At 37.8% G+C, this 11,574-nt stretch overlaps 1 protein-coding gene across 1 annotated transcript in view; it reads left to right on the forward strand.

The window, feature by feature from the left end:
• Window positions 1-11,327, forward strand: part of LOC109911197 (P2X purinoceptor 2) — a 68,210-nt gene extending 56,883 nt beyond the window's left edge. The window contains exons 10-12 of the mRNA XM_048611604.1: window positions 807-872; window positions 1,667-1,744; window positions 8,262-11,327. Of these exons, the coding sequence (XP_048467561.1) occupies window positions 807-872; window positions 1,667-1,744; window positions 8,262-8,357 (240 nt within the window). The 3' untranslated portion in view covers window positions 8,358-11,327. The remainder of the gene's footprint in view (window positions 1-806; window positions 873-1,666; window positions 1,745-8,261) is intronic.
• Window positions 11,328-11,574: the final 247 nt, after the last annotated feature.

Below are 11,574 nucleotides of genomic sequence, written 5' to 3' on the forward strand. Positions count from 1 at the left end.
TCAATGACATGATGAGGGCTGCAAAGAACATGGTGTAGTTTCTCCACTCCAGGAAGTGCTGGACGACAACGGATGCTCTATTGGTCGTGTCCTGTGTTTGTCTTCCGAGGAGGTCGCTGCAGTTTTTCGCTGTGGCAAATTGGAACTGGCGAACGATGAGCTGAGCATCATATCCTGTTCTTATGAGTATGCCTTTCAGCATCTTTAGGGGTCCGTCACTTTCCTCTTCGTTTGAGCAGATCCTCTATATACACAGGGCTTGTTCATAGAGGATGGCTTCTAGTGCATATCACACACCTGAATGCTTTGTAGATCTTCCATACTCACTATTTACAGGTATTGTATCTTAGCCTGTCTTATTGCCTACACAGTAATAGAAAATAGAGTATCACAATCTTATGTTTCTACATTTCTCAATGTGCAGATGTATTGACACCACAAACTTTTTCTGCTCAAGATAGTGATCAGTTTCTGCACTTTAATTAGTACGTGAGAGACATAGTAACTCACCAAAGGCGTTGTTTTCTATTCCACCTCCTCCTGAGGATCAGGTACAGAGGAAATCTTAGATACTTCTGAGCATTTTATCACAGATCTACAAATCAATAAATTCCAGGAACTTTACCCTGTGTAGTTGCTTACTCTGATATTTTAACATTGCCACAGTGCATTATCCCAAACATCCCAGAATGTTCTAATTAAATAAATATTTCAACTGTAGCATATAGTGTCCAGTTAATTAAAGAAAGTCAGTTGCGAACTTAGTGAATAGGAAGTAAACATTCTTTGATTTTTATTTCTTCTAGGCAGGGAAGTTTGATATTGTTCCAACAGTTATTAATATTGCTGCAGCCCTCACGTCTATTGGAGTTGTAAGTACTTACAAGTTTCTTTTCCATTTTATATATTGTATTAATGGATGTTTTGTGACTTTGCTCAAGACAAATATACATTTTTACATTGGCAAAAGTATCAGCTCACATAATGCACAATGTATTACCCTATGTTAGGATGAAACTGTATTTAAACAATGCTGTAAAGCCTAACCGCTATAAGTAAACAAAATCCTGAAGGCCAATTAGAATTCAATTCATAAGGGAGATTTGCAAACTGGTAAGTGCTGATACCTTTCTGGGTCCAGGGCCACTATGACTACCACACACTTTCTCTGTAATTTGATCATCTGACTTGTTTGTTCCAAGACCCAACAATGATGCTCACTTAGTTTAACTAATGTTCTGAAACTCGCAGTGTAGCCTCATTTAGAAGAGGCAACAGGAGTAAGGTCTGAGTTAGAGTTGGAGACTTTGGATAGTTCTGACTTATTTAATTAAATAGTCAGCCAGGAAATTTTAGACAGAAAAAAACCAAGGCTAACTCTTGAGTAAGAGCACCCTACCACTGCAGACCACCACCTTGAAGGTCAAGAACAGCAGATACATGGGAATATCACCACTTGCAAGTTCCCCTCCAAGCCACGGACCAACCTGAATTGAAACTACATTGCGGTTCCTTCCTAATAGCGCTGTAGGTGTACCCTGCATCTCCAGAGCTCAGTACTACCTTCTCCAGGGAAAGTAGAGATAGGTAGTAAATTCTGGCCTAGCAACGATGTCCATATCCTAAGAATGAATAAAAAGAAATTTTTTTTTTCCCCTGAACTTAGGGTTCATTCCTTTGTGACTGGATTTTGCTGACCTTCATGAACAAGAATGATGTCTACAGTGCAAGGAAGTTTGAAGAGGTGAAAATTGAACTAATCAAACTCAGAGACATTTTCTGATGGAATTCACAGATTGTTAGTAGCCTTCTCATTCTGGGACTTAGCAGAGGATCTCTCCATAGCTGCTGTGATCAGCTAGGAGGAAAGGTACCTCTGGTTGGAACGGATTTCACACCATCTAGGAGTATAGCTCAGAACTAACAATTTTGGTGGCCTCACAATTTAGACTTTGATTCCAATGAGTTGACTCACAGTGAAGCAACTTTTCAGCTGAAAACTTAAATTAAAGCCCTAGCAATCACCTCATGGACATAAAATGTTCCATGACATCTTAAAAAGTTGAGGCCCTTCAGTTGTGTTGGTCAATATTTTTCCTGGAATCAATGCCATTTAAAACTTGATTGTTCAGTTATTCATTCCTTTGCTGTTGGACAAAGCTTACTGTGCATAATTTTGCTGCTGAGGTTACATAGCAATAATGATTGTACTTCAATGTTAAACAATTGGCTGTAAAGTATATTGAGGTGACCTGAAGACATGATATTTCAAAGTGTTACATCTTTCAGAGTTTTTAATGTCCATCTGAACCAGTAGATGCAAAGAACAAAGAAAATTACAGTACAGGAACAGGCCCTTCTGCCCTCCAAGCCTGCATCAACATGCTGCCCATCACAACTAAAACCCTCTACGCTTCTGGGGACTGTATCCCTCTATTCCCATCCTATTCATTTGTCAAGACGCCCTTTAAATGTCACTATAGTATCTGTTTCCACTACCTCCCCTGGCAGCGAGTTCCAGGCACCCACCACCCTCTGTATAAAAAACAACTTGCCTTGTACATCACCTTTAAACCTTACCCCTCGCACCTTAAACCCATGGCCCCTGGTAACTGACTCTTCCACCCTGGGAAAAAGCTTCTGACTATCCACTCTGTCCATGCACTTCATAATCTTGTAGACCTCTATCAGGTCACCCCTCAACCTCCGTCGTTCCAATGACAACAACACAAGTTTCTCCAACCTCTCCTCATAGCTAATGCCCTCCATACCAGGCAACATCCTGGTAAATCTTTTCTGTACTCTTTCCAAAGCCACCACATCCTTCTGGTAGTGTGGCGACCAGAATTGAACACAATATTCCAAATGCGGCCTAACTAAGGTTCTATAAAGCTGCAACATTACCTGCCAAGTTTTAAACTCAATGCTCTGGCCGATGAAGGCAAGCATGCCATATGCCTTGTTGACTACCTTTTCCACGTGCATTGCCACTTTCAGTGACCTGTGTACCTGTACACACGGATCCCTTTGCCTATCAGTACTCTGAAGGGTTCTGCTAGTTTCAGTTTAACCTTTTAGTTGGAAGGCAACTTCTCCAACACTGCAGCATTCCCTGGGTATAACCCTCATGCTAATCTAGACTAAATGGAGGTAGAATTCAGATCTTTTCTTACAATCCATTACACAATAAGGTGTACAGGGTGGTGATAAATACCCATGCGGAAGTGAAAGAAGTGTCAGCTAGATTTCTGAGGAATGCAGAGAAGAGCAGAGTTGCTCTGAGGGGAAAGGAGTATCAAAAAGTTATCTCCAGATTATCCATGTCCTTTAAGTGGTTGCATCACAATTAACCAAGACTGTCATGAGCTTTAAGGTGCATGGCATAGGAAAGTATTAGGGGAAAGGAAACAAATGGCCTGTAGATTGCAATAGTTAAAATATGATAAAAGGCTATTCTGTTATTACTTCTATTGAATAAAGAGAATCTTTCCTATTATAGACTCAATACACGCCCATTTAAATCACTGAGGAATAGTGCTGTACTTTGTCTCCAAATCTCAAATATTCAAGTACACGCTATGGAAGGACAGGGTTGTGGGGAGGGGTCATTTAGTTTAGTTGGCTGGGCAGCTGGTTTGCAATGCAGACTGATGCCAACAGCGTGGGTTCAATTCCTGCACTGGCCAAGGTTATCATGAAAGACTTGCCTTTTCAGTTCCTCTCCCTGCCAGAGGTGTGGTGACTCTCAGGTTAAACCACCGACAGTATTCTCTCACTAATGGGAAAGCATCCTATCATCTAAGACTATGGCAACTTTACCTTTACTTTGCTACGTTTCCATCCCTGTACTGCCAGCAAAGGTTTCCATAGGTTACATTTCCATGGTTCCAGCTGCTTGGAAATTAGTGTTTCATTGCGTATTTGTCGATTTCTGTGTATGGCACTTCAATCCAATTGTTATCTTAGGTAAAAGGCTAGCTAACAAATAAAACATAATGAGAGTCTATTCCACATACTCTACAGGAGTTAAAACAATTTTATGAATATTAATTTTATGTTTGTGTCTGTTAGCCTAATTCAGCCTCATGCTCCAATCATCTATGCTACTTTTCATTTTAAACATGTTCTTCCTCCAACAAAAATAAGTCTATGCCTGTGAATGTCTCCTCAAAATAAGCTCTTCCTTTTGTGATCACTCTGCTTGAAACCCAAGAAACATATCAACGCAGTTTTGAAAATACAGTACTCCACTTGCATGCAAAGTTATAAATATGTAACAACCTAATTTAAGTTGTAGCAAAATTTATTCTGATGCGTAGTACGTACTACCAGGTCATCATCAACATCAGCTTCATACACCAGGCATTCACATTCCATGAGTAGCCAACAATCATATCTCGGCCCATAAATGCACCACTTGCACCATCTACATCAAAATCCGATATTACTTATTCATTTAACTGATCCAGATCATCTGACCAGTGTCATTAGCAGTTTTATGACAGACACCTTCGGTCATGAAACAGGTTTGCCCTTTTTTCTTTAAACATAATTTTTCTTTATATGAGCACATAAAAACATTTTAAATTAGGAGCAGGAGGCCACTCACCACCTCCACTTTTCAGTGGAATCATGGATAATCTGATTACTACTCATGCCCACCTATTCCCAATAACCTTCATTCCCTTGTTAATCAAGAATCTATCCAAACCATCTGTCTTAAAAATATTCAAAGACTTTTCTTGCTTATACCTTTTTAAGGAAAAGATTTCCAAAGTCTCATGATTCCCAGTGAGGAGGAAAAAATTCTCTGCTTCTCTATTTTAAATAGGCAACCCCTTTTTCTGAAACAGTGACCCTTAGTTCTAGGTTCTCCCACAGCCAAGAGTGATTGGGACTAAAAATGTTAAAACAACAAGCCTTAAGATCTTGTGCCTTAATGCACGGAAAATTCATAATAAAATGAATAGAATCACTGCTGGTTAAAAAGGAAATTAATGCAATTGAGAGGACAGATATTCAGCCAAGTGAAGCAGAATCTGTATGGGTTGAGATGAGAAACATCCACAAGCAGAAAGTGATAGTAGGGTTATGTATAGATCCCCAAACTGTATGACTAATACTGGGAAAGGCAGCAAAAAAGAAATTAGAGATGCAAGTAATGAAGATATGGCAGTAATTTTACGCAACTTTAATCTGCATATAGATTGGGCAAAGCAAATCAGTAACAATACAGTAAGGAGGAATTCTTGGAACATATACAGGATAGCTTTATGAATCAATGCACTGAGGAACAAATGAGAGAAAAGGCCATCCTTGACAGAATAATGTCTAATGAGGAAGGAATAATTGACAATCTAGTTGTGCATGAGCCGATGGGGAAGAGTGACCACAATAGATAGAATTCTTCATTAAGATGGAGAATGGCGTAATTGTTTCGGAGACTACAGTCCTGAATTTATATAAAGTAAAATATACAATGGTATGAGACACAAGCTATCTATGATAAATTGGGGACTGTCCTTTAAAGGGATTATAGTAAATAGATAATTGAAAACATTTAAAGATCATATGGATGAACTGCAAAAGTTATTAATTCAAGTCTGTCAAAACTAAAATGAGAAAAGTGGTCAGACCACAGCTAACGAGGAAATTAGGGATACACTTAAATCCAAGGAAGAGGTGTACAAATTGGCCAAAAAGCAACAGATCTGACAAATGAGACAAGTTCAGGTTTAAGCAAAGGGAGACAATATATTGAGTAACAGAGGGAAATAGAGTATGTAAGCTTGCAGGAAACATATAAACCAACAGTAAAAGCCTCTATAGGTTTGTGAAGAGAAAAAGATTCGAAGACAAATACAGTTAGAAATGGGAATTTACAATGGGGAAGAAAGAAATGGTAGACCAATTAAATACAAAACTTAGTTCTGCCTTCACAAAGGAAGACACAAATGATATCCCAAAAGTATGGGGGCAGCACAAGACCTAATGGGTAGGAGGAACTGAAAGAAATTAATATTAATAGGGAAATAGTGTTGGGAAACTAACATGATTGAAGGGCAGGTAAATCATCAGGGCAGGATAAACTTCATCCCAGAGTACTTAAGGAAGTGGCCTTAGAAATAGCAGATGTATGAGTTGTTATCTTCTGAAACTCTCTTGACTCTGGAACAGTTCCTGTGGATTGGAAGGCAGCTAATGGAACCCCACTTTTTAAAAAAATGAGACAGAAAGGAAACTTCGAATTATAGATCGATTAGTTTGACATTGATAGTGGGGAAAATGCTACAGTCCATTATAAAAGAATTAATAGCAAGCACTTGGAAGATAGTGCAAAGATCAGTCACACTCAGCCTGACTTTACAAAAGGAAAGACAGGCTAGAGAAATCTGCTGGAATTTTTTTGAGGATGTAACTAGTCGGATGGAAAAGGGGGAGTCAGTGGACGTGGTTTTCTTGAATTTTCAGAAGACTTTGATAAGGTCCCATGTAAGAGATTAGCATGTAAAATTAAAGTGCATGAGATTGGAGGTTGTGTGCTGAAATGGATGGAGGACTGGTTGGCTGACAGGAAACAAATAGTAGAGATAAACAGGTCTTTTTCCCAACAGCCAGGCAGTAACTTGTGATGTATACAGGGATCAATGTTTGAACCCCAGCTACTCAATATTTTCATGATTTAGATGAGGAAGCTACATGTCGTATCTCCATGTTTGCAGGTGACACAAAGCTGGGTGGGAGGGTGAGCTATAAGGAGGCTGCAGAGATGCTTCAGTATAATTTGGACAAATTAAGTGAGCGGACAAATACATGGTAGATGCAGTATAATGTGGATAAAAGTGAGGTTATACACTTACGAAAAACAGGGAGGCAGATTACCTGGGAAAGGCAGAGGTGAAACAAGACCTAGGTGTCCTTGTACACCAGTTGCTGAAAGCAAGCATGGAGGTGCAGCAGGCAGTAAGAAAGTTTACCAGACTGATTGCTGGGATGGTGTGACTGATGTACAAGGCGGGATTGGATTGGTTAGGACTACATTCACTAGAGTTTAGAAGAACGAGGGGGAATCTCATAGAAACCAATTAAATTCCCTCAGAATTAGACAGGGTAGATGCAGAAAGGATTTTTCAATGACCGGGGAGTCTGGAACCAGGGGTCAGTCTAAGGATAAGGGGTAGGACATTTAGGATGGAAATGAAGAATTTTTTTCCCCCAAAAAGGGTGGTGACCCTGTGGAATTCTCTGCCATAGGAAACTGTAATGGCCAAAACATTGAAGATTTCCAAGAAAGCTGTAGATATAATTCTTAAGACTACAAGGATCAAAGGATATGGGGAGAAAGCAGGAGTAAGGTCCTGAGTTGGATGATCAGCCATCATTATACTCAATGGAAAAGCAGGTTCAAAGGGCCAAAGGGTCTGCTCCAATATTCTATTTCTAAGTAAACATCCTTTCCACATGCAGCCTGTTAAGACCCCTCAGATTCTTATATGTTTTAATCAAGTTGCTTCTTACTCCTTAAACCACTCGTTACATTCTTGCCAACCAGAAAAATGACCCATTTTTTGCTTACTCAGTTTCCTGTTAGCTAACCAATTTTCTATCCATGTCAATATGCTACCCTCCACACCATGAGCTTTAATTTTCCATAATAATCTTGGATGTGCCATCTTATCAAACGCCTTCTGGAAATCTGCTTACAACACATCCACTGGTTCCTCTTTAGCAGCAGCACACGTACTTTTAACATCTTTATGTCTATTCAATCTGGTCTTTAGGCAAATATTAATAAATGTCATATTTGAATGTTTTCAACTTTCAGAAGCTAGACTAAATAGGGCTATATTTAGTAGACTCAGGTGATATCCAATTCAGATTCTACTTTTCCCATTCATAATGTCATTTGAGTAGGACTTCACGATGCTACTGGAAAATCTGCTGCAAAGTCTACTCTCAAGCGGTTTCTAACCATAGCTCCAAAGCACAATATAGGACAATAAGAAGTGAATGAATTATTGTAACATCCATATAGCCATCTCCATTTACAGTATTCAAAATATGGGCAATTCCTTGAAATGTAATTTAAAGTTTGGACAATTTTGGAACAATTACAGAGATTTACAAATAAAAATCTCTCAGATTAAGGTGAACTTTTCCTGATAAAACATGCAGTGGTTTTATTTGTATTTACCGATTAGGAAATGGTAACGAAGCATATACACACAAAAACTCACGAAACCTCTTTTTTTACTACATAGGTTATTAAAGAAAGAATTATACTGGCAGTCAATGAGCATGGAGCTTCAGAACAAGAACTGAAAGCAATTCAAGCAGAAAATTGCAAACATTGTTGATTTCCATATTATGTTTCCATCTTGAAGTGGGATGCAGATAAGGTATTCAAAAAAGTTGAGTGGGTCTTGGGAATCAAATAAGGTAGACAATCTCCCTGAACTTTCTTGGTTTCATTTACGGGGTGAAAATTGTTATAATGTTAGCACTATAAAACTTTTTAGGCAGGAGATAATGCTCACGTTCATTTTCATTTTATAACACATCTTAACTGCCCTTGAGATGGACAGATAACAAGTCAAACTAATGCAGCCCTGAACCAATTGTATGCTGACACCGCTATTAAGGTTCAATAATAAATATGATCACATTTTAACTCTTCAGTATTGAAGGGACACTGCCGTTTGAGCCAATTCCTTATTTTGTCAGCTGTGTAAGAGTGAGTAATTACACATTTTTTTAAAAAAGTAAAATATAGAATTTTAACAAGTATATAAACTGACAATGTGGCAGTTCTAATGGTCAGAATGCTGTACCTAAATAATGGATATTTTGAATTCTTAGTCTATGATGTAGAAAATTGATGGACAAGGCAAAAGCAGCTGATCCATTAAACTTGCTTTAAACCTCACAATGGTACAATCATCTGAAATAGTTATTTCCCACTTTCTCAAAGCAGTCATGTAGGCACAGAGTAAACAAAGACCTTGCGGGGGTCAATAAGTTACAAAAGCTTTCTGGAAAACTCCAGTCCAACCTTCTCAGATGATTAAAACTGATCTAGGAGGACGAAGGAACATTTGCTATCTATAGAGATACTTGGATATAATGTAATCCAAGTCTAGCTTTCCCATCATGGTGTTCAGAGAGTCAGCATCAGCACACCAGTTGTCAATCTATTCCATGGCCTTACCACTCCTTAGGAAAAGAACAACCCCTTAAAATCAGTCTGTTCTAATCTTGGACTGTTCAAACTTGTGCTCCTCTCCATTCTGTTAAACTGGAATATCCTCTTAATGGATATGTAATCCAAACCTTTGCTTATTTTATACATTTCTATCAGATTGCTTCTAGGTTTACAAAACTAGTGTAACTAGATCAAGCTCCATAAACCTGTTTTAAGTGGCTGAAAATGGCACTCTTTTTCATTTATATTGAATGGTTCTATTAATATTACATTATAACTACTGTTAGCTTTAGCTGTAACTTCAGCTTTAGCAGTAACTTGTGCTGTAAAAATGCCTGCCGCTATTCAGTTCAAAGTTTTAAAGTACCTGAGCAATAAACAGACAACAGTAGCTGCTTTCTGAACATATTTATGGAATTTAACAGATAGCAAATAATGACAAGGATACATATATAGTTTTTGATGAGTGCAAACAAATAAGCTTACTGATTTTGGTTAGGAGTTCTCATATATTCTTAATAGTAATAAATTTGAACTCTCATTCCATTTATATTCTTTTAATGCCTGTATTTATATTGGAATGCATTGTGCATTGTTACCAGCAACATTTTAACAATTCCTTTTATTTTATTTTCTTAACGAAATTTTCTTTTACCTTGTTTGACATCTGTGCCAAGTGACTATGATCACCTGAGGAAAGGGATCGCTATTGGGGTTGATATTGAGCTCTTTTTGATAAATATTAATTGATACAAACGAGATGCACAATTTCACAGTTTGCAGATACCCCAAAATTTGAAAATGAGGCAAACAGTGAGGTGGAAATTAGCAGACTTAAGGAGGACACAAACTGGTGAAATGAGTTTAGATATAGCAGATGGAATTCAATGCAGAGAAATGTCAAATGATACATTTTAAAGGTGCTACAGGACAGGCACCTTGGGGGTTCTTACATATAAAGCTTTGATGGTGCCAGGAAGAGCTGACAAAGCTGTTCAGACAAAAATCTTCATAGACTATTGATCAGGCTGCAGGATTGAGTCAATTCATGCACCACAGTTTACAGATGATATCAAGACGATGATGCAAGGTGCAGAGGAAATTTATCAGAAGACTTGGAGACTCCAGTTATGTGAAGAGATTACAGAATTCGTCATTTAACAGTGCAGAAGATGAATTGGAGGTTAAAATAGGTGAAGAAAATAGACCAAATAAGGAGAAACTGTTTCAATTTCCAATTATGGGGAGGCAGGTAACCAAGGGGTCATATTTAAGATAATTGGGAAAAAAAAAACTGGGATAAGATTTATTTTGCAGCATGTTATGATGACTTGGAGTGCACAATTCTGAAAGAATGATGTAAGTAGATTTAAAATAAACTTTGAGTCAAAATTTTTGAAAGTCTTCAAGTTTTCATACTTGATAAGAAAGAAATGAAGGGTCATGAGGAAAGAATACAGCATGTTGGGCTGAATTGTCTGCTTTTGTACTGTGAGATTCTCTAATATGCCATAAAAGGTGAATGCTTATTCTTGTCTATTGTTGTACGTGAGATAATTTGAGAGACAAAAAAATAAATTGCTCATGTTTTATCTTGAAAAGTTAAAAAAAAAATCAAATCAATGTAACACCTGTGATTTTTTTCCAGTTAGAAATAAGGATTACCAGCTTTCATTTTTCACCACCATCTCCGTTCTCCATTGCATGTGTGTCACAGCAGCAACCTGGCCATGAATTAATAGAATCCCTTGAGGGAAGCACTCAGCTTCCAATTCATTGATATATGCCTAAGGTCAACAACACCATACTATCCGTAATAATGCAATTAAAGTCTGCCAGAATTTTAAAAGCGTTTCCAACTAGAACTGCTTTCAAAACATTCTAATTTTATAGGTTCTTTAAATAAAAATGGCTTTCCTTGAAAATATCTATGTTTCCAGTACAGAGTCGTCGTTGAAAGGAGAATTCTCACAACAGTATTGTGGCCTTGAAGATCCAACACTGCATGTATTCGATAATTTTATCTGTATTGTTAGGACTCTTAATAATCAATCCAGACATTCTACCTAATCTGTGAATTCTGAGTAAATGCCAAATACGTCTCCCATTGGGTTTTATCAACTAAAGAATTGCAAAATTGCATATTTCGTCTCTTGTGCTTTCAATTGAACAGGAAAGGACAAATATAACTCCTTTTCACTTTCAAATTAAGCTGTGAACATTTGTACAGAACTATTTTCTTGCACTGCTCAAAAATTATGTGCGACATTGCATGTCTAGATTGGAAGGTGATTAGTAACTAACAGATTTGAGGTTAGTGGTTTAGGAAGTGATAGTTTCTCAAGCTAGTTATGATGACACTGGAAAGTCCT

The sequence above is a fragment of the Rhincodon typus genome, chromosome 24 (genome assembly GCF_021869965.1).
Source record: "Rhincodon typus isolate 14 chromosome 24, sRhiTyp1.1, whole genome shotgun sequence".
Taxonomy (NCBI): domain Eukaryota; kingdom Metazoa; phylum Chordata; class Chondrichthyes; order Orectolobiformes; family Rhincodontidae; genus Rhincodon; species Rhincodon typus.